The sequence below is a fragment of the Pleurodeles waltl genome, chromosome 2_2 (assembly GCF_031143425.1).
Source record: "Pleurodeles waltl isolate 20211129_DDA chromosome 2_2, aPleWal1.hap1.20221129, whole genome shotgun sequence".
In the NCBI taxonomy this organism is placed as follows: Eukaryota; Metazoa; Chordata; class Amphibia; order Caudata; family Salamandridae; genus Pleurodeles; species Pleurodeles waltl.
Genome location: NC_090439.1, coordinates 662,186,724 through 662,211,190, shown reverse-complemented (window position 1 = coordinate 662,211,190; position 24,467 = coordinate 662,186,724). Strand labels below are relative to the sequence as shown.

General features: G+C 42.3%; 1 protein-coding gene across 1 annotated transcript in view; it reads right to left on the bottom strand.

Moving 5' to 3' along the window:
• UBXN2B (UBX domain protein 2B) overlaps nucleotides 1-24,467 on the bottom strand; it is a 344,843-nt gene that overhangs the window by 26,909 nt on the left and 293,467 nt on the right. Inside the window, exons 7-8 of the mRNA XM_069220223.1 lie at nucleotides 7,475-7,612; nucleotides 1,582-1,743 (exon numbers count right to left, since the gene is read on the bottom strand). Of these exons, the coding sequence (XP_069076324.1) occupies nucleotides 1,582-1,743; nucleotides 7,475-7,612 (300 nt within the window). The remainder of the gene's footprint in view (nucleotides 1-1,581; nucleotides 1,744-7,474; nucleotides 7,613-24,467) is intronic.

The following is a 24,467-nucleotide window of genomic DNA, read 5'->3' as shown; positions in this document are numbered from 1 at the left end:
TACCTGGGGGCCTAGACCTATCCCTGTTATAAGTCTGAGTACTGGGTCAAGTTAGATCAATTCTTCATGCCCCTGGATTAGCATGGCATAAAAAGAAGGGAGAATGGGGATAGCTTCCCCAGACAGTGGCAGTGAATAGCCTGAATTCCTGTGGCTGCAGTGGGGAGAACCAGACACTAAAGTGACAGAGGAAAAAGGCTACCTGCAGAAACTTAATGAGGACTTTGTTTAGATCTTCCTCAGCATTGCCATTTAGTAGATGGTAGAGGTGAGGATTAGGACTGAACTTTCTGTTGTTCAAGTGAGGATGTTTCTAGGCAGGGCCTGCTATTTGGTTTGTCCTTTATTACTGCTTCAGTAAGGCTGATGACAGCTCAGTGCAAGGATCTCACACTTCAATGAGCCCTCGCTTTGTATATTTCTGTTTAAAGACAGCATAATTTCTAACTGCTGTGAGAGCCATCACCTTTCTCAAAGGCTAGTATGAGGTGCAGCCAGAATGAGATTTGAATTGAACCACTGGTTCTGAACCTTAGGCAGTGGACCCACATACCCATGCCAAAAAAGTGTTAATGAATGTGGGCCCCAAACCCCACCACTGTGTTCTAGTTCTAAGTTCTTCATGATCCAGGAAGTAAGTACTCTGCAGAGTATTCAAAGGATTGCTGTGTGACCAATGCTGAGGTCTGATGGACAGCCATACACAAAGAGGTGAGGGGATATCATTAATGTCTGCACAGCTTGTTTTAGAAGCTGAAGGTCTGCCTAACATTTAGCAGCCAAACTGCCTGCCACCTGAGAAACAAAAGGAGAGTCCCTGATCCTGTAGGAGGAGAGACAGTTCAAGGGTAGAAGCCAGAACTACTCAGTTTTAAGGGGTTTCCTGGACTACCATATTGGCCCTCACAGTGGACCTCATACTGAAATCAAGGCAAGACGTCATTCTGTGCTGTCCAGTGCCCCTGAATTGCCTGAACGCTTGGTGCTGATGCAGACGACCCCCAGAGAATCCCAAGGAGGAGCTTCCATTGCAGCAGAATCGGAGAATGATTTCAGCCCAAATGCTACAGTTACTCAAAGAAGCACCCTCTCCCATTATTACGAACCAAAATGTAAGATGTAGAACAAGGTGAAAAAGACTTAAGAGCAGAGCTAGAAGGTTTTGATCTTGGAGCACTTTGTGTCTGCAGCCAAAACTAACACTGTGCCATCCTGCCAAAGAATAGCTCAACATAGAAAAAACATCAGACCGATGTAGGACAGCGACTGCAGTAAGCCAGGAGGATCTATGTTTTTACACAGTGACTTGACCTCAGAGTGATTGTACCCCTATATTGCATATTTCAAAAGTAACATTTTGCATAAATCCCAGCACACAAACACCTCCTTTGTAACGCACGGAGAAACACTTCTGATAGACATGCACTGGTGAGAATACCAGAATATCAAACAAATTTAGGTAAGATTATGTTTTTCAAAACAGTAGCTCAATCCTCCCATTTCTCCTCAGACAACATCAAAATACTGTGGCATGTGCCTTGCGGAGTGTATTAACAAGACCTCGAACCCCAACAATCTTACCTGTGAGTAAGATTAAATCTTTGAATCAAACGACTTCCGTCTGCCAGCCTTATTTGAATTTTTGTTGTTGGTTCAAACACATCCACTACAACCCCTGTATTACAATACACTTTTCTCTCTTCTTCTGGTGAGGAAGGCGTACTAACTATTTCAGGAGTAAGACTAAAATAAAAATTATATAAAACAATGCAACATTAGCACAAGAGAGAGTTGAATTTACAACAATATTTTTCAAAAATATTTTCAGAAGTTGTTCAAATACACAATTAAGGAATACATTTAAACAAAGAACTGATTGACTCAGCAGGAAATCAAAACATCACAGTACCGATTGACACCATACTGAATTTCTTTTGGGCTTTGAATTTCATTTGGATTTTTGCCAATATGTCTGTTAAAATTAACGTTTTGCTATAATTATAAGTAGCATTCTATTTTGGTGGCTAATTTCTTATATTTATCAAACTGTGTCTTTGCAAATATTTTTTAGGGAAAAGCATTGACAATTAAATGGACACCCAGCGAAGTGCTTTTTCACTGCTATGTAGATACCAACACATAGTAGCAATGTTTTCTAAATCTTACCTATTTAAAATTACAAATGTAGTTATGAGGCATTTACAAGACTACTGGTAAAATCCTTATATTACAACAATTCAAATAAAAAGATGGGGATTCAAACTCTTTGTAAATGTTTTAAATATTGATAAAGAGTTCTATTCACAAACTCAATTTTGTAGTATGTTTAGAGGTACTGCAATAGTACTACACAAGTAGTACAACATGTTATTCACAAACTTAAGTGTAGAGTTTCCACCCCTGCTCAGCCTATCTTTTTGTGTGTGAAGGTCTCCACCCGACTGCAGAGTCTGAGCACACATAAGTATAATTGTTTATAGCAATTGCGGGAGTGACAGAGGAAGTGGCTAGGAAATGGGCAATACTTACTACTTAAGAGTTAGCTTTTTGATATTCACAAACTACACTTTTAAAGTTTTTTTTTTGTAATGCATGGTGTCTCCCTCCCGTATACAGATCCTCCGCTATCAGTGCAGAGTCTCTTGAGTCTCACAGGGTGGAAGCTTTGCAGTTGGGTCGGAGATCTGCACATACCGAAACAATTAGGAAATGACTTATAAGAAGAAGTCAGCCATTTTGTTATAAATCAGCTCCATCCTATCTTCACAAAACCATCCTCCTCCATCCTACTGCTCATTGTAATAGTTCCCCTAATATGGATGAGGGGCTTGATAACCCTCCCTCCCATTCTAAAAAGCTGAATAATACACCATCAGCCTCTGGATCACTGACAAGTACCCTTAACTGTATGGCGGTTCAAAGTCCTAACTGAGCAATGCAGCAAGGGCACAAATTTTGAAAGATATTGGGTTGTGTTACAATACAATGAGCAGTTACTCCTGGCTGGGGAAGCTATGCCACTAGTGCTGGGAGTACCTTTGTTGCTGGGCCCGAATTACAGCCCTGGAGATTAGGGGCTTCTCCCACCCACATTCCTGGCACAACTCCATAACACCACTGTACTGGAGAGTCATGAATGCGGCGAGACCAACCCTCCATGCTCAGCAGCTAAATTTGAGCAGCAGAGAGACAATATGTCTATATTAGTATTACCCACTTAAGTGCACATGTGTTTGGGCAGTGGTGTTCTGTTTTGAGTTCACTGTGGCCTTTCTTTTAACCTTCCATGTTAGATTAAGCACATTTTTTATGGTTTGAAAAGTTTTAATGTTAAACGTTATTAACATGCATGTTTAATGTTTGTTTAATTAGGACTGTCTAATCATTTGAACTTGACATAACGGAAAACTGTATAACATATTTTCTCAGCATAAAAGATAAAACCCCAAATATTCAGCTGAAATCCATAAAATTTCTATTTTGCCAATGATATTTTATGTGATGCTGACACTGTACCTTTACAGTATTACCTAACAACCGTATAACTGTTAGCTTTCACCTTCCAAGCTCAAACAATTAATTAATAAAGTGTGGAACATTTGATACTAAAAACATATCAGCTCAAGTTCCTTTATAATACTGTGTAGCCATGTTTACAAAATTCTTTATACTCAGAAAATCAAAGAATGGAACCTGATGAAGACCTACATTTTCAACACGTTAAACTGAATTGTTCACAGAAATAAGCTCTTACAACCTCTTTTCCTCCTTTGAATGGCTCATTCCTCAGCTATTTTGTGATTGTTCAAGTGTTTTTTTTCTTTTTACTAACAATTGAGAATGAAAGCAGACTAGATAGTGGCACATTTGTTAATTACTCTATAAAGTCAGTACTTGTCCAATGGAAAAATTATATATTTTAGCTAAAGTTATATATATATATATATATATATATATATATATATATATACACACATATATATGTATTTCTTTTGCAGCGGACCATGCTGGCCAAGGAAGATTACAGCAGGACCAGAAGAAAAAACATAGATCCTGTTGTCCTGGTGACGAACACTTGACACCACTAGTGAGAAGAGGGAACCCACCATCAGCAGGGTTAGTATGCCTACCAGGAGACTAACAAGATCTGCTGCCTAGGGACTCCAGGTGGAGAATGAAGAGACAACTGGGGCCTGGATGGTTGGGGCTGTGGATTTGGACACAAACAGCCAGGAGGAGTTAGATCTTGGGTCTCTTCTTGGCCTTGAGCAAGACCAGCCTGTAGGGTCCAAAGAGCAGGTATATAGACCATCTGGGACTGCATTCAGCACCTACTTAATTTCTGAGGTTCACCTGTGGTGTACCCCAAGGATCCTCCTTCAGCCCAACCCTGTTCAACATTAACATGACCCCCCATGCAGACATCATCAGATCCTACAGACTCAGTATAGTCTCCTATGCCACTCAACTAGTCCTCTCACTCACGAAACCCCACAAAGCCAACTTCTTCAATGCCATGACCAACGTAGCAACATGGGTGAAAAACAGCTGCCTCAAACTAAACACTGACAAAACGGAAGTCCTGATCTTCAGGAAGAACACCTCAGTTTGGGACAACAGCTGGTGGCCAGTAGAAGTCAGACCAACGTCCTCCCCATCATACCATGCATGAAACCTCGGCATCATATTCGACTGCCAACTATCCATGAATCAACAAGTAAACTCAGTTGCCACCTCCTGCTTCTACATCTTCTGTATGCTCTGCCGAACCTTCAAATGGATCTCTATCTACACCAGAAAGACAGTCAAGCACGTCCTGGTCACCAGCCACCTCAACTATGGCAATGCTCTCTACGTCGGAGTGCCCTCTCAACTTCTTAAAAGACTCCAGACTCTACATAACACCAGAGTCAGACTCATCCTCAACCACCCCAAGTGCTTAAGCATCACCCCACACCTCAGCAACCTACACTGGTTTACTGTCCAGAAGAGATGCCAATTCAAAATCCTCACACTCCATTACAAGGCTCTCCACAACCTTCGGCCATCCTACATCAACAATCGACTGAGCTTCTACATCCCAGCAAGACAACTAAGACAACTTCGCTCTGCCTCATTAAACCTCGCACACACACCCTGCATCCATTGCAGTCTCAGCGGAGGCCGCTCCTTCTCCTAAACATCAGCCACATCCTGGAACAGCCATCCCATCCACCTCTGAAATGCACCCTCCTGTGCGAGCTTCAGAAAGAGTTTTGAGACGTGGCTTTTCGACAAAGGCACAGCACCCTCACTGCCAAGATACCTTTAGGGGTGATAGTGCTGCACCTTACAAATGCTATAATTCAGTGGTTCCCAACCTTTGGTCCAAGGACCCCTGGGCGTCCGTGAAGCCTCCCCAGGGGGTCCGCGACTGCTTCGAAAAATTGATAATTTTAACAGATTAGGTCCCCTGCTTTCAGTAATGATTCAGTAGGGGGTCTCCGTATTTCAATAATGATTCAGTGGAGGTGCCCGGATTCCAGTATTGATAAAGTGGGGGTCCACAGAAATCAAAAGGTTGGGAACCACTGCTATAATTGATTGATTAATTCCATCTTGGCCTCCAGCTGCACCCCTGCCCATGCATCATCTCCTCCTCCCAGTGCCCGCCCAGAAGAAGTAGAGCAAAGGGACACTTCTGCCTCTGACCCCACAACTCTATTGTGCAGTCCAATCCTTTCCACCCTAAATATGTGTCCTTGGATGCTGTCATACAGGTCCTCAGCACAGTTGGAGAGGTCCAGGGAGAAACCTCTTGGGATATCCGGTTCTTGGTTAGCAAGGTCTGGATACTCTAAGAGACAGTCTCTAACCAGCTCTGAAATTTAATTGGCCTCATAAACTCCTTGATAGCAGCTCTTATGCCTCGGCCAGCCATTTGACATCCACGTGTGAGGAAGATTGGCATCACTGTGAAAACCGAGAGTAGGAATGGCCAGGAACTTTTGCACCAAAGCCAGGAACATGTTCTGACACGCCTCTTGGCTTTGGGGCATATCTTTACAGTGGACAGTGGACTCATACTTTTTATTTACCCCTTTTGATAGCAACTAGTTTCCCTGGCGTTTCCTGATCTGCTTTTATTATGCCTGGGTGAAATTTAAATTAGCTGGGATAATTTGCAACATTTTGGGAACTTTGCATTACGCCCATTACTTGAATTTTCAAAAATTATGCCATTATGTCCGCTCACATATTTATGAGTAATTTTGGACAAAAATTACAATTATTCCACTTCCATCATAACTTTACACACAGAAATGGTGACTAGCCAAAAGTAGTAAAGTTACAAAGAAGTTTAAGTGTAAATTTACTTCTTTACGGGGGCTACTTACCTTTGTGAACAGCCCAAAAACAATTCAACAGTAGATATAAACATCCTACAAAATTATACAAAATAAAGCAATTTTCAAAATTGTTCATAGGAATTATTTTAGGAAAATGATCATATTTTTGTCACAAAATCTGTTTTGTTTGCACAGAAATGCTGAAACAGTGTTGACCTCATTCCTTTTATGCTTTTGCCATAAATCCATTTAGGATGAACAAGTGACCAGTTTTGCCAAGGGAAAACCCACCAGCATTTCAGGCTAAATAGTATGCAATCTGGCCGAAGTCCCAGGATAAACATAGCATCATAAATAATGCAAAAATATTTGCTTTTGGGCTAAACACAGCAGGACAAATTGATTGCACATGGAGGGTTGAAGAAGGAGACGTGGATTCACAGTAGATTACATTTGTCTATTCTATATTGTATGGAGGTTGCATATTTGCTGTGCAGTGACAGCCTTGCAGGATTTATGATGTATATTGTACACGGCCGAGGGAAAAGCTTTATGTGACTGTGCTTCTGATGGTCATGTCATGACCTAAGGTCTTTGGGGGCAAAGTGTTTTTGAAGAGCTCATTTGATCTCTGGAAAAGATGGGACTGGATTCTGTTCAGAAGTGGCGACTGAACAGGTTTAAGGACCTGAGCAGGGAATTTGAGTGTTAAAGAATTGGAGGTTGAAGGTGTACACGCTTCTGGGTGGCGACTGATCATTAGCTCCCGAAGGTGAGATTTGAGAGGAAAGGAGGTTATTGGTAATTAATGACCTGAAGGCCTCCATATATGTTGGTACGCTCGTCATTGTGGGTTACAGCAGGTATTTTCATTGACAGACACATAAATATGTCACTGAAACAACAGTGATTAATCAATACATATGCAGTAGTGAAAAATAAATGTAATTTAGTCATCTTGACTCTTGGTTAGCTGAATGCCTCCACTGTATCACTGCACTACTTTCATGAGGCGCCCCACTATATTATTCCATTCAACAACGTTTTAAAGAATGATGAATGATAATAAATCTATATACTTGATACAGGCACCCAATCGAACATAAACACAAAAAGAAATAACTATGATATCCTTGTACTGTTACCTTCCTAATTTTTGTCCTTCTCCACTGAATGCTTTAAATCTTAGTCTAGGTCGCACATATTCCTGATCCTGATGGTCTTCCATATCCAAGTGAACGAGACCTCGATGGACCAGTCTCCGGAGTTCATGTGGAATTTCCCTTTTATGAAAACAAAAGTCATACATTTCTTAGCGATGCACTACAATGTGTTCAAACAACAGTTAAGGTGAGATATTCTAGAAAATAACACAATCAGAGTTAAAAATGCTGCTGCCTGTGAAAATGTATGCCAAAGAGTAAATATTATCTATTTTGTCTAGAGTATGCAGATCATAAGTACATGAAATGTGCTAGATTGGGAAGAAAACATATTGAAGTAATGGATGGACATATTTGAGTAGGGCTCAAACACCTTGGTTAATTGACTTTGGCTTAGATGAAATACCCTTTATAAATTAAAACAAACAATAATTGAATAATATTTGCAATTGCATTCTGTTACACGTAATTGTCTTTCGGAGCGAAAATGACTACATACACACGGAATGGGACTGTCTGGCCAAAACAGAATTAAAGAAAACTAAGAAAGTATTTACTGAACATATTTACAGTGATATAGTGAATGTATATGTTTGCGAAAGCATGTTTATAGGTTAGAAATGCATCAGTGAACGGAAAGGCTACTCATGAAGAGCAGCTGAGAGAAATAGCAACTAGGAATTTCACATACCAGCCAGCGGAGACACAATCGATCCCCTCATGTTTGAGGACACGTTACATCATTCTATCTTGGCTTACATCATTCAGCGCAGGGGCAAGGTACATAGCTAAAGAAAGCATCTAACTGATCGAGGAGTTAGTTTACTAGATGGTTGCTGATGTGTAGGTAAATAGGTCTATTCTCCAGCCTTCTTAAGGCCACGCACAGGACCAGTGCAGTGGTGCAACTAGACCCACATTTCTGGAGGGGGTGACACCTTAAATTCTAGAGGGAAGGCAAATTCAGCCTCGGTCTTAAAATAGCCTGTGGGGGATCCCCTTATATTGTTTTGCAGTTTTATTTAGCGCAGTCCCAACCTATAGGCATTAGAATGCTCTGCATGATCACCAGTTATATTACACAAGGACACACTCATTTTGTGTAGGCAAGTGGAGATTGTGATTTGCCCAGAATCACAGGATGTTAAGCGATGCCGAGACTCAAACCAGGTTCCCAGGTTCCAAATTTAGCAGCTCGGGTGTTAATGCCACATCTCCTTCTTGTTATAGTTACCCTAGTAGTAATGGGTTTAGAATTCGTCTTATGGCCAGTAAATGGCAGATAGTGAAATGTAATGCATGCTGGGCCTCCAACAAACTGAAGATTATGCCTGTCATTTAGAGAATTTTAGCAGAAGAAATGATACATGTATTTTACTGCATACTAAACAGGTTTAGCTAGTATAGTGTGGCACTTCTAGTTCTAATTCTAGTTTCATGAAAAATTAGTGGCAAATGATAACACTTAACACTTCCTAGTCTGTTAGCGCAATCCCTGATTTCTCTTAATTTTATCTAGAATAGTCCACTTTAACTCACAGTCCCACCAAAAGCTGTATCTTGCAGCTCTGCCGCCCTCAGGTTTCATGTGGAAAAGCTTATGGGCAACATATCACATACTAAGGTAACGAGGAGCAGGCAATGGTCTGATATTGTTTTGCCTAGGTACTTAGCAACAGCCACTGGTCTCATCTGCATGGAAGTTTCCTGACATGTCTGTGTCACCACCAATTGCCATTGAGCTTTCTCCTGAATCACTGGTGCCAGTCAAGCTTAAGGATTTATGGAGTGCAACCACTGCTGCAGCAACTCTCTCAGCTTGTGCAGAGTAGAGGATGGTCTGCCAAGAAACTGCAGTTTTCTGCTTCATTGTGATCACAATCTTGGCCTTTAATGGGACTAGTGGATAGGTCTTCTACAGTTTGTCAGTGCTTCAGCCCAAGTCCACTCTGCTGAAGCATCTCAGTCATTTCTTAACTTCAGGAAACATGCAATTTTGTTGTTGCACTGCTAGTTCGCAGGAAAAATCAGTACGTCTGCATCACCAATTGTGTAAACAATCCAGTCTCATCAGAAGCTTTTGTGAGACTCAAGTGAAAACTAGCTGTGGTGCCCTGCTTCAGGCAGGTCGATCCCCTGTGACCCTTGACCCTGCTTCAGGCATGTCGCTCCCCTGCACCGTGTGCCGGTGCTGCCTCTGCTCCTGGTGCCCTTGTTCTTGTTTTCTTTTTCTCGTCCCCTGCCGCTGCGTCCCTACAGCCCCACCTCTCCCTCCACTTCAGTTTCCCTCTTCCCGCTGCTGCGTCCCTGTGGCCCGCCCCCCTGCTCTCCCATTCGCTGTCCCCTCCCTCCTCCCTGCTGCCACTCCCTCCTACCTCCCCTCATATGGCAGTCGCTGTACAGTGAGGGGAGCGACCCTTGGCCCTGCTTCAGGCAGGTCGCTCCCCTGCACAGTGTGCCGGTGCTGCCTCTGCTCCTGGTGCCCTTGTTTTCTTTTTCTCTGCCCCTGCTGCTGCGTTCCTGTGGCCCCGCCCCCTCCCTCCACTCAGGATTGCCAAAACGTTTTCCTTCATTTTTTGTGTCTGAAAGCGCCTTCAAATATGAGTTCAGACTACCAGTTGTACAAAAACTATCACATTTAACAGATACTTTTCTCTGCAGTGCTATACTGTGCCCTATAAAGTAAAAGCTTCCACATGTTAACACTTTTTTTAATTTTGAAGAGACTATCATTATTTACATGATGTTTCTGTCTGATTAATACAGCACTTTTTTCAGGACTCAGCTCATCCACGGGCTCTAAGATACGAGCAAGACCCTCGGATTGGCTCTGCTCTCCCTGTTTAATTTGTTGGCTCGCCCACTTCCTTCTAATATACACCCTTCTCTCTCCTTCCTCTTTTCCTCTGTCTATTACTTGTTATAGTTGGTTCTCCTCCTCATACACTAATTTCTACACCTGATGCTTCTCTTACTCTGCCAGTTTCATACTTTGTCTGACTGGTTCTGCCCCATTGACTTCCAGTTTTTCCCTCCATGATGTATTTTTACAATTAAGTGCCACCTGGCCAATCTGTTAGTAAAATGGATGGTATTTTTAAGAAAATGACAATAAAGTAAGACATGGAACCTCAACAAAGGCTAGTATTTATTATTGCTTGTAATAAAAGATTTAAACTGTTAATACAAGCATAAATCGCACCTAAATTATTTCCAAGAAATGAACATAATCCCTGCATGATTATTAAAGCTAATAAAGGCAGAATGGGAAATAAAAGGTATACATCCAATTTTTCTACAAATTGATATTGAAAAACAAGCTTGGTGCCCACATCTCATATGAAAAAAGGTGGTAACTGTATATACATCTGTCATCTCCCCACTTTAAATTCACCTGCCCCTTACCCTCCAGTCTGTGCAAAGAAAGTAATGGCCATTGTGGATGGAGCTTATTCCCTTTCTTTTTTCTGCACTTAGCAGTAACCCAATTGTTTATTCCTGGAGGAAGAGGTCTGCCTTAACTTCATACCAACTTCCTACCTTCAAGCTCATCTCATTGCCATTGTCATGCAGATATGTGCGATTAAGTCATGAAAGGGCTAGGCAAGGTAAGCTGCTAAAATAAAGACAAAATACATAAATGCAGAAGTTTTTGTTTCTGAGCTCCCAAGAGAACAGTGCAATACCCTGGTTTCCCATCCTGGTGTGGCATGAGCGTGAGGCCAGTGTGCTTAACAGCCCCAGCAAACTGTCGTCATATAGGGGCTACAAATGACAACTGGCATCAGAGATCACTGTTGCGACAACATGTGGCACAATGCGTTCTCTGTAAAGCCAAACCACAGTGTATATGTAGATGAAGTGGGGTTTATTCTCCTTATAACCGGAAAACAAAATGTGGGGCAAGTAATGCACTTATATGCAATAGAACTAGACTACATGTGCCTCTGATGCCGCATTGGTGCCTCACCCTTGGCTTGTACTCTTTTTTACCTGTAGTCATTTGTGACCACATGCAGGGCTCCTTGGATGGGTGAGGAAGGCTCATCCAAGAGTGGATCCAAATAATCCTGCTTCAACTAAGGAAAAACGGATGAGTTAAAGTGTGATTAGGTCACAGGAGTGCTGAATTTGCCAGCAAACTTAGATAAATGAAGTGATTTCATTAGCAGCAACTGGTGAATAAGGGTGTAACTATTTTCCTAAGCTGGTTTCTCTAAGCCTTCCCGTGAAGCAAACGCATGATGGGCAGATCTTGTTTGTTTCACGCTGCACGCCGGTCGAGTTATAGAGATGTAGTGAGCAGTGGTTGAGAGATACTGAGGAGATCTTCATGTGCTAGATTGCATGTAGCCATACTAGCATGTTAATCTTTCTGTGGGCCTGGTATTTGTGAAAGGATAAAGGTGCATGCAGGACCATGCTACCACAAGAGACTTCTCATACAAAGATCCGCACTCGGCCTCACAGCTCTTTCCTAGATACAAAGGTCTTCGCTGTGCCTCACAGCTCTGAAGCAGCTAGAATGTTTTACTCTCAGGCTTGATGGCGGGAATGAAGATAAAGACAAAAATTCAATCACATGGTCCTTACGTAGTTGCTAGCCCTGGGAGGATTGACAGTTATCCAGCCAATCTACAGGGTCAAGGGCGTTCTGTTGTCCAATGAGAGACGAATGGCCACCAAAGGACACCTGTGGTGAGGCGGCGTTCCCGCTTTCCAGAAACTACCTTCCTTCCAGGACAGTCAGTGATAAGGTTAAAGGTCATACAAACAGACCCCTATAGGCTAATTTAGACAGGAGCCAGTCCTCCTTTCTTTGTCTACGCTGTGTCCTTTCCAGTGGTCTAGCTAACCATGGAGCAGCAAAGAAGCTGTTGCCTCAGTAAGAAACAATACCCACCAATGGAACGATGATACAAACAAAGAGTTCAAGGGATTAGACAAGAAGTATCCAAGCACGTTACCTCTTCCTGTACCATAGGCGCACTCCAGATACCTTTTAGACCTGCTACAGCTTGTGATTTCAGAATCTAGTGTTCGATGTCAGCATCACAATCTCTGCTGGCCTGCACACAGCTGGGGGGCCACAGCAATGCAGTCAAAGTAGTGATAGAAGCCACTAATACACTAGCCTATGCTAGCCTATATGTCAAAAACAGCAAGAATATAAGGAGCATAACTAATGGGCACTGTAGCATTTCAGGGCAACAGTTGGTTGCTTGAGCAACAGTGCAAGAAAATTTCTCCTGAATGGCTGCTTGAGAATGTAAACCGCAGCCACTAGACTGCAGCAGAGATAGGACCAGTAGGGAATGAACAGGAAGACTGATGTAGATGATTCTCACAATTAGGGTATTGTATAACTGGGCATTTCTCATTTTGTGCTCCCCCTCTGGCCTGGACAACTCAAACCTTCATAATTCTGATCATCGGAATAGCTTTGGAAAAGGAAACTTTTCTGTTTCTATCTTGACATGAAATAATCCGACCTGTCAGATCTTTGACCTATGTTGTTCCCGAAAGGCAATGCTTAAACAGAAAAGGTGTACCACATCAACTGTACTCATTACATTGGAAGTACATCTATATAGTAGAACTTTATATTGGGAACAATTTCAATATTTACATATATATAAAAATAAAAAAAATCTACATTTTTTAAACAATAGCAATGATTCCCTTACATTCATTTTGGCCTTTATAAGTAGCACAATCCTAATAACAGTAGCAAGGATGACTAAAACTAAACTAGACTGCATATGTAAAGTTTCAGATTTAAGACATGAACAACTGAAAGACCCATTAATGATCACATGCTAATGAAAACCTATAAATAAATACATAGCAAATAGAATACATCTTAACCTACATACGTTTTCTTTGCATGCTCCCTGACTCACAGACTAAAACTGTGCCAAACAAGCCAAACAAAAACCATCTTCCTTATGTAGTCATATTCAAAAAATGAAAAAGAAGTGAGCCTAGCAGTGAGCTACCCAAACTACTATATGGAGAACATGATAATAGGCTAGGAAAAAATAATAATCTTAATTTTTATAACAACGACTGGCTTCCATTCACTTTGGGCTTCATATTTAGCACAATCCTACTAAAAGTAGCAAGGGAGATCAAAATTAAACTAACATGGATATTTAAAGTTTCAGAATTACATTAACATTTAAAAGACACATGGTCACATGATTATGCAAACCAATAAACAAATGCATTACAAATACAAAAGATAAAAAGAAAGAAATCACACTAAATCTGATTGCCACTCTGTAATTATAGTAAGCATTCCTAAAGATAGGCATTTCTTGCTCCCTAATAACTTTCCACCCGCTTGACAAATCACCACAGAATTTTCCAGACCTATTGTTTTTTCTACATTTTGAGATTATGCCAATTTTTGTGGTGAATTTTTAAGGGGGTGTAAACATAAACGGGTGGTCCCAAAACTAGTTTTTCCACCAATTCACTTTTCATAGACTATTATATTTGATGTAGTCTGAAAACTGCTGAACGGATTTACATGACATTTGGCAGGATTATACATTATGGTGCAGACATAACGCATTTTGAGTACTGCAGTTAAGCTAATTTAGTATGGTATACCATGGGCCAAAATGTATCTAAGACCTAACTTGATAATTGGATCAAAGCAATGCAAGGCCACCATGTGTGGCCCTGAGTTGATTGGTAAATCTGGTGAAACACAAGGCAGAGCAATTCGATGTTTTGGGTACTCTACATACCATAATGTACATTGCGGCTAAATTTCACATACGTCCAAACGCCACACCATTGTATCCACTCCACTATGGGCTATTCCACTCGACACCACCCCACTCTATGTCTCTCTACTGTATGTACTCTACGCCATTCCACTGAATGCTATTACACTGTACACAATGCCACTGTACACTGCACTCTACACTCTTACACCACTCCAGTCTATGTCACTCCACAGTCCACCAATCTACTGGACTCTACTCTACTATACACTATTTCACGCTACACCTTTCTACTTTATGATACTCCACTCTACTTTATTCCACTGTATGCCACTTTACTCTACAACACTACCCTGTACGCTATTCCACTGTATGTCACTCCACTCTATGCTATTCCACTGCATGCCACTCCACTGTATGCTACACTATGCTATGCCACTCCATTCTATGCTATTCCATTGGATGCCCATCTACTGCATGTTATTACACTATACCCCATTCCAGTGTACGCCACTCCAGTCTACACCACTTCACTGTATGCCACTGCACTGTACACTACTCTATTATTTGCTGTTCTAGTTTGCACCACTCTACTATACACCCACTTCACTATAAACTACTTGACTATAAGCCATTCCAGTGTACACCTCTCCACGCCACTCCATTCTGCTGTAGTCCACTGGACGCAACTGCACTCTACGCCACTCCACTATATGCTATGTCACTCTACTTCACTCCTCTGTACACCACTCCAGTCTACACCAATCCACTGTACTCCAAGCCACTCCACTCTACGCTATTCTACTCTATGCCACTGCAATGTATGCCATTCTAGCCTATTCCACATACACTCCACTATAGGCTATTACACTGCACACAACTTCAATGTTTGCCCCTCTACTATATGTCGTTTTACTCTACACTGCTTCATTGTACAACACTCCACTGTACGCTACTACACTATACGCTATTATACTTTACTCCACTGCACGCTACTACAGTATATGCTATTACACTCTACACCACTCCACTGTATGCCACTCCAGTCTACGCTACTTTACTTTACGCTATTCCACTTTATGCTACTTCACTGTTTGCAACTCTACTCTATGCCAAGGGTAGTCTTCCCCTCAACATTTTGCCTACCTCTTCCACTTTTCTGACCTCACGTTTGCTGGCTTTAGGGTAATGGTAAAGTGCTCTCTACCCTAAACAATGTAACATTGGCCTATCCCTAATTGGCACATTTAACTTACTTATAAGGCCCTAGTAAAGTGCCCAGAGCCTGTACAATAAATACCACTTGTGGACCTGCAGCACTGATTGTGCCACTCAATGAAGTAGTCCTTTAACCATGCCTCAGGCCTGCCGTTGAAGAGCCTGTGTGAATGGCTTTATACTGCCATGTCTACCTGGGAAAATAATCCTTTTGCCCAACCTTCCCCTTTTTATACATATGTCACCCTAAGGTAGGGCCTCGACAACCCAGAGGTAAGGGTGCAATGTATTTAAAAGGCAGGACATGTATTTTTAAGTTTTATATGTATTGGTAGTGAAAAACTCCCATAGTCTTTTTTCACTACAGCAAAGCCTATCTCTCCTATAGAATAACACTGGGATTACCTTATTCCATTTTAAAAATGTAATTCGGAATCTGGAAGTTATAACATTTTCGAACTGGGTGTCTCTGGAATCACATTTTAAAATCACAATTTATGGTGAAGTCAGATTTTAAATTGTAATTCTGAAAATGTCACTTTTAGAGACTTGGGATTTTCAGACTATAGCCATTTGGCACCTGCTGCTTGTCTCTGATCACTTGTCTGGTGTGGGTGACAACTGGGCTTTGTGTATTCATCCTCTAGACAGCCACACACAATAGGAGCTTAGGTGTAACTTGATGGGCCATTCTGGGAGGATGGGAGGGAAGAGCTGGATCCAGCCTCCCTTATACCTGAATAGGCTGTGTCCCGTCCACACACAAAGTGCTGCATAACACTATGCAGTGAGTCGGGAGCCAGGACAGGAAAGGCAGGATCTCTGTGTACTTCAAAGGCCTATCTCTGAAGTCTCCCCCAATTCAAATGCCCAACAAGGTATAAGTACTGGACCACCAACCACCGGCCACCAACTCTGTACACTTCTGGACCTGTGGCTAATCTGCCAGGAAGAAGGAGCCCTGTGCTGCTGAAGGACTGCCACTCGGCTTGACTGCTGCTTTACTGGACTCACACCTTGCTGTGGTGGCTGCTGTCCCCCTGCCTCAGTGAGAAGGACTGCACCTGCATCACTTGAACCCAGAGTGACTCCAAGGGATAGCTGAATGGACTCCTGATCTGAAGTCTCAGGAATATAAAAGTCTTCCAACCCCCCGTTCCTGCACTTGGACTCCTCCAAATGTGCAATTGCCCTGCCAAGAAAATGGCAACACTGGCACCAATGACTCACCTGATGGAATCAATGGTGCCCAAGCCACAGTGAATCGTGAATTTGGCTGTGTTATCACCGTCGTGGATAGCATGAGCAAGGACAGGTCAGAGGGCTTCAGGGACACTAGGGAAAATTGAGACACAGACTCTCAAAGGGCATGGGAATAGGATGCATGGAGACAGTTGCAATTCACTGATTGGAAAGCCAGGCTGGCAGAAAGAAAAACTTGCTTCTCAAATGTTTCCACCCAATTGCTCATGGATGCTTGCACCACTAAACCTTAAGTAGGAGGGTGCTGAGAGAAGAATGCAGGGTTGCTCAGGGCGATAACATCTCGCAATTTGTCTGTTGACTGGAGGGCCGGAGCAAGGCTTAGCTCAGGCCCCAAATAAAGTATATTTTAGTGCCCTTTAAATGGTAAAAGGGGCTTAGATTATCTGCCCCGGGATGGAGAACTTCTCTCAATACTTTAGTCTTGACCTCCTAGGTATGGAGCTGGAGGTCCAAGACTTCGGCCGCCCGACAGATAACTATAGCATAGGAAGCGACTTCTCTTCAGCTGCTCCAGGGTGTGAGAGAAGGCCCATTTCAGGGGAGATATTGAGACCACTAGCCTCCTGCAAGTTATCATACCAATTTATCAACTTAAAAGAGATGAGTAAACTCATCACCCACATCATAATCACTGTCTGAGTCTGTGTCAAAAAAGTGAGTGTACGGTGTGTTGTCTCCCTTGTGGAGGGACAGATCAAGTGGAGGGAGGGGCACCTCAAATGTTTTCGGGTGCAGCTTCGGTCAAGGTCAGACTTGTGCCGAGATGAACAGTACTATAAATACCTTCTCATCCGCAGTCAATGGATTTAGTATGTGCAGTTAAGTGCCAGGGACTGCTATGGACCGTGCTGTCGGAGGCAGGACCTGGAGTTTAGCTGCACCGAACTCTTCAATCTGTTGTGGAGTGGCAGACAGGCCCAGACACACAGGTTGAGCCAGAACCAGTTGTGGAATCGGCACCAAAGTGGGGCGACTCCAGCAGTGAGATCGACATCCTTGGCATCGTGCCTGCTTAGGGGAATCTGAGTGGCAGGAGGGGGCCATGTCCGACTTAGATTTCTTGTGTTTCTTTTTGACATTACTGGATGATATAGACCACATTGAACACTGGCATCTGGAACGGCTTCAACGACTCCTGGAGCGTGAGCGGGACCAAACCTTGGACTTCGACACAACTTAGATTGGTCTCGGCAAGGAGTCTTTCTTCTGATGCTTGGCAATGTAAAGTTTCACTTTGGGTCCCGGGAGGCCTTCAAGGTTCATCGATCTGCAGTCACTGAAGGCCTTGAAATCCTGACTCAACCCCAAAACACCACAGACACACATGGTGGGATCTGCCACAGAAATTCGATTGTGACAGTCCCTGCAGGACTTAAAGCCTGTTGTTTTAGGAAAAGACGTCCTTTGAACACTGAAGGCAATTTGGAAAATATACAGGTAAGTGCCTCTGAGAAATGGGAGAGAGCTCTAGATCTATGTCCAGTGGTATGGAAAGATAAGGACTGGCATCTGCACACGGAAAGGGCACCTATACAGGTCCCACATGTCATTTCCAGAGTAGAAGGGCATCAGTGTGGAGCCACACAGGGCCACCTACTGGCGCATAGAGATATTACTTAAAAGATTTTGGATCCAGTGAGATGCCTGGGAAACATTCAAAAGGTGAGGCATCAGAAGGTAGAATTCTCTGTCAGAAATAACCATAACTGATATAAGCAAGGAACTGCTCCTCTCAATGGATAAAGAATGGATGAACAAAAACGTTTGTTGAACTTTCTATTGCTTATGACACTACTGATGACACAATTCTGCTGGAAATGCTACAAAAATGCGGCAGCATAGTGGGCACTGCCTTATCCTGGGCCAGAATGGCTGGCACTGTGCTATCATATGTCTATTCTTGTCTTTCCAACTGCAGTCCGAAAGAAAACATTTGAACAGCTCAATCCTCCACTCGCATGAAATTCAAAGGTAACTCTTGTCACCTGTTCAACATCTAGGTGAAGGCACTTTCAGATGTCTGTAGAAAACAAGTATACAGGTATGTACAAAGGAGGAATCTGTCTAATTGTTGGAAAAAATTACCAAAGGATTTTGCTCCATTAGGGACTGGAAATGCACTTTAGCCCTCTGTTGCTGCTACATAACTCAAAGACATAAGGGCTCTTTACTCTAAGGAAGGCCAGGTTAATCACTTGAGACTGGACCCAGGGAATCATGGCTGGAGAACGACCCGAGCACCGTAGAAGAGCATCAAGAAACATTTGGTATTCATGGTCGAAGCAGCCAGCAAGTACAGGGTAGCCTGTTTCATCCTTTGAACACTGGGTAGGGAAATTTGCTGAAGGAAACAACATACACTAAAAGCACTGGAGTGCATCAGAGTGAATGAGTTTCAACTCTTCATCTCCAGCCTCTGTGAGTCATAAAAGTTTGCTGCTAGCTTTGTCTTGTTTTCGATTCTGGTGCAAGAATGGCTTTTGGTGGCTACAGCTGAGTAATTCATACAAACTGAAATTGAGTTCCTGATATCCATTGGTGATTTAGGTATTTTCTAACCATTTTGACATAAATTTAAAAACCATTTCCCTTATCTGATATTAACCTTCCTGTGTCTTTTTGCTTAGTAACATTGTCTTGATTTATCTAAATTGGTTTGGGAATTTTATTGTGTTGTGGTCTTAAGTTAACTATAATGTAGTTTGGTATGTATGTATGCATGTATGTACAACTGTATGTGGAATTTATTGAGAGCAAACCTAACCGAAAGGCAGCAGAGCACTTTAAAATGTCAAAGGCAAAGAGTGAGAGTGAGTGATAGGAGAGGTACCTATGTTGTAGGAGCAGAAATGTACTGTTACTGTATTGTCATATAGTGTTTTCTTTAAAGAGGTACATCCCCAAGTCTTTCCTACACATTAGAGTTGTGCTTGGGTGGTCCTGATGGAAACAGGGATTTTGTCCCAGATTCTGGGTACATGGGTGGTAAGTGCCTGCAGTTTTGTGCTTTTCTTTTTTACACTTCTTAGTTTACAGTCTGATGGTGTCCTGTCTGTGGGTGTGCCAAACACCTGTTCAAGATACACAGGGGTGTTGGCTGTAGTGGCTTTGGAACTGCTTGAAATCAGCAAGTTTCTCCTCGCAACTTCTTCTCCTTTTGCCACAGCTATGAGGGATTAGCAGAGATTCTCTTAGAACTATGTTGCGACCTAACCAGACTGTGTTTATTAAATTGGTATAGGCGCCTCCCTCTAAAATAATAACTTAATTTCTGACAACAACTAATCCAGCTACAAGTATCACACAGAGAACAGACCTTTTGTGTGTCTAGAACTGCTTCTTGGAAAGATGAAGCAAGCACTAGACATGTCTTTGGGTTTAGGTGAAGTAAAAAGAAAACCAAGCCCATTGACCGAATAGGTGGTCTTGAAATTTGTAATGTGCCCCCAAATCACAAAACATTTTTTCTAATGGATTGAATAAATAGGGATATGAAATTAAGCATCCTTTAGCATTGACTGCTGACAAGAAATGCTCCAGTCTTACAAGTGGGATAACTTCATGTAAAATCTCTATCTTGAATGAAAAGAAGGAGAGCCATTGGTTTACCCTTATTGATTTAGATTCAGAATGTTCAAGTGGAAAAATAACCATCTTCTACAAGAATCTAGACACAAGTCAAATGTATTTGTCCCTTCAGCTGATTCTATGGAGAAATAGTTAGTCACATTTCTGGAACCTGGCAGGATATGAAATGTAGTCTTGTGGTTATGCCATACTTTCCATAATACATACTGGTCTGAAATGGGCTGTAATTCGACCTTCAAATGGCCCCAAGATGACAGCAATAGTCAAGAATGAGAAGGCAGAATAGGGAGCTGCAGTACCATCAACTCTTCGTCCTAGAATCAACTCAAATAACTTTAATGGACCCACAACTAGACTGACAATATGAATTGAACGTAGACTATTTTTCCAAGCTACAATGGTAGGCTCAGGAAAGGAAAGCCTGGAACCTTCTACAGCTTACTTAGGACAGGGCCCTGGGAGCTAGAGTTTCCTTTTGCATCTCTCATATGGACGGAAGCACCCATCCACACCAGGTCATGAGCAAGGATGCACCCTCCCCGTATGGAGATGCCGCAGAGAACCACTGGCGCCATCACCGTGCCCCGACCTGAGTACCCACTGGAAGCACACTGAAATTCCTGAAAGGAAATGATGGCACACAACTGGAGTCCCAATAACACCACTGGAAACTCCAAACCCGGGAGAAAAAATAATTGCTCCATCTGCTAACCACAAAGTGTTGACCCATTAATTAATATAGAAACATTGACCATTAAGGGGATCTTTGGTATGGCAACCTATGTAAATATAAATGGCTCACTTAATGACATAATGTTTATCAGTAATACCTGATGTGTTGATTACTTTCAAACATATTTAGCTTGTTGCTAAAGTTGCTCTAAGTGGGAAGGGTATGCTCAGACATGGGTCCCGTGCTCACTGTGACACTGGATTCAAGCTAGTTTGGCTGATGAAGGGTGATACCCTGAAACCGCTCCCAGGATGCTTGTTTACGGTCCAGGGAGAACCTGGCCTGGCAGTTCAGGCTGGACTGTTCCCATAGGGAACAGGGTCAAGACTGATTTGCATATAGCTGGGTCCAAACTGAGGTGGCATGGTGAGCAAAAGAATGATGGATTAAACCCAGTTTCAGCACTCAGTCCATCATCCTTTTGAGCTGCTAAAAGCTATAAGAGCCCTGAGGAAGTTCTCATTGAATCTTTGGTCTGCATTCATTGGCATGGTAGTGGAGTACTGGGACTTCAAGTGACAAAATAATGAACTGTTACATGGATGGTAAAAAGTACTCCTGCTGGAGGCTGTCACTGAATTGCCTTCATGAATATAGGAGTGGCTGTTTGAAGTTTAATAAGATCAGGAAGGAGACTCATTGTGCCGGCATTTAAACAACATAGGATGACATTATATATTTTCCTTTGATAAAAAGATATTTCTTGTAAGTGTGTATGTGGATGTTTTTCATTTTGTAAATATATTAATTTTGGTAACCAAAAATCCATGTTAGCAAATAACCTGTCTTGTATAAGAAAAATAGTGAATGCAGGCAGCATGGTGAATAAAGTATGTATGTTGATATAATACACAGAGTAAGTCATAATTTATGGTGAGAGAGGGAGCTGTCTCTTTCTTGTGTATATTACTTATGCCCCCACCCTCACCTTCCTGAATAGGCTCAATCCCCGCCATTTCTAGACTAGCTTTTCACCAGACAAGCCCAGTGCAACAAATGAATGTTTACTATTGTGTATGAAAAACCCTAATTGCTTATCCGGAGCCACCGTTTTTCACAAGTGTCACGGTAAAACTATTATTCCAAGCTTGTTCAAGGACCTCAGTGACCACCTGCCTCGACATCCCCTAAGGCAGTGGTCTTAAAAAATGTTGATGGCCTGCCCCCTCCCCAGTGGAAAGAAAAATCATCAGGGCCCTGCTCAGAATCTTTCACAAACATTCTATTAAGTTTGCAATGTTTACCTACGTCTAGACTTATTTAAACACTGCAGTTCATTTCTAATACATTTTTTAAAAAATGCAAGCAAATACGTGATTGCCAAACATACCATTCTGGTCAGGCAGGCCTTACTAACGTGTAAAGGTATTCACAGTGTGATTATTAGAAATGGGAGTGGGGGTTTTGAAGAATATTTGGCGTCCCTTCCCTTTTGACAAACTCCCAGAAGGACCCTTACAGAGTGGCTTACTGCCACTCATTTTTCCCCAGTTAAAACACAGCACTTTTCTGAGAATAATGTTTTTTTTTAACCAGAGCCTGACACCCCCTGCTGGGATCACTAGAGGCCCCCCCTATCGGGGCCTGCCCCCAGTTTGAAGACCCCTGCCCTAAGGCTTTTCATCTCTGGAGAAGGCAGAAATAAGTATGCCAACATTGCTGAGTGTCTGAAATTGCCTCTCACCACAGCCACCCGATAAATCATGTACAGAACTAGAAATGTAAACAAAATGCACCACATTAAACTTGCCTCTACAGTTGACCATTACCTGGTATAACCAGAGACAGAAAGAAAGAACGATTGTTGGCAATAAGCTGAGGATCGTCACTTTGGAAGGTGGTCCTTACTAATTCAGTTAGTAGGTAAATGATACGCCTGTTTCCAGAGGGAACGTCATTCCCATGTAGATATGACAGGAATTAGAAAGAGGGAAGGGGCAATAATAGTTAGTGAGCATCAAACATGTTCTGATTATTGCCTCAAAGACCTTTTGTGGTAGTTGAATGCAGAAATGTATTGATGAACCATACTTAGCTCCATGCTGAGGTCTCTGGATGTGAATCAGGAGGTCCGCTGCATCATGAATAAGCAGTGGCCAACATAGTAGCATACTGATAATAAAGCCAATTCTCAGTCAATGGCCCTCCTCAATAAGTTGGCCTCACTTAATTCTATCCAATATTTCACCTCCCCAACACATCAGGTGGGCCATATTCTTGACCTTATTGCTTCTAATAGTTGTTTATCTGTCAGGAATGTACTGGCCACCCCTTAGTCCGATCACTCTTTAGTCCATTTTGCTTGGACACGAAAGTCCGGAAAGAGAGGAGTCACTGGCCAAACCTGTCTCATATTATGCTTGGAAGAAAGGTAACTCTTCTGAGATGGAGTACTCGTAGCTCAGTCCCCATACTATGTGTGGATATTGAGAATCATGCCATAGCCACTAACACATGGCTCAAGACACGGCGAACAAGGTGGCCCCTCAAAAAACATCTATTAAACAGAGATGTCGTCCCTCTGTTCCTTCGATCTCAGATATGCTGGGGAAACAGAAAAAGCACTGTAAAAACTTGAAAGGCTCTGGAGGAGGCATTACTTTATAGAGCATAAACATAGGCATCGAGAGGCCCTTAGGAAGTATGTAATGACTAAAAAGGCATAAGCTGAATACTTTGAGAAATAAATATCCTGAGCAGCCAACAGTCCGCACAAAATTCTTAAACTTCTCAGGAACTTTCTTCCTCATGCTACCTGGGCGCAGCTGTCTCTACTACCTTAAACGTTTTTGAAGACAAGATTCTTAAAATTGTCTTTAATTTGGAGTATAACCCTGTTATATCGAGTACTGAGAGAAGGACGGAGGTTTACCCAGTCGTGTTAGAAGAGCCTGAACGTGTCATTCTTGAATGCAAATCTCGTTCCCCTGATGACTCGTGTCCTCCTTCAATTTTGACAACTATTTTGGAAGCCATTTTTCTAATTTTCAATCAACTATGTAACATTACTATTCAATCAGCAAAAGTGCCATCTTGCTGGAAACAGGTCAGTTATTCCATTGTTGAAAAACCCTTCAGTAGATAGGACTCTGCTGGCCAATATTGGTCTAATTTCCATGCTCCTGATCCCATCAGAAATGCTGGAGAACTAGATACATTTCCAACTACCTTCATACCTGGAACTGTTTAGTTTATTGTATCCATCACAATCTGGTATCTAACATCGACATAGCACAGAAACTGCACTTTTGGAGGTGACTGACGCTATTAAGCTGGTGTGAGATCAGGGAAAACACCGGCCCTGATCCTATTAGATTTAACAGCAGCTTTTGACAAGGTGTTGCATACCATTCTCCGTCAGTGCTTAGAGAACATCAGAGTTGGGGGCTTGGCACTAAGCATGAAATCACTCCTTTCTAGATAAAAGGAGCCA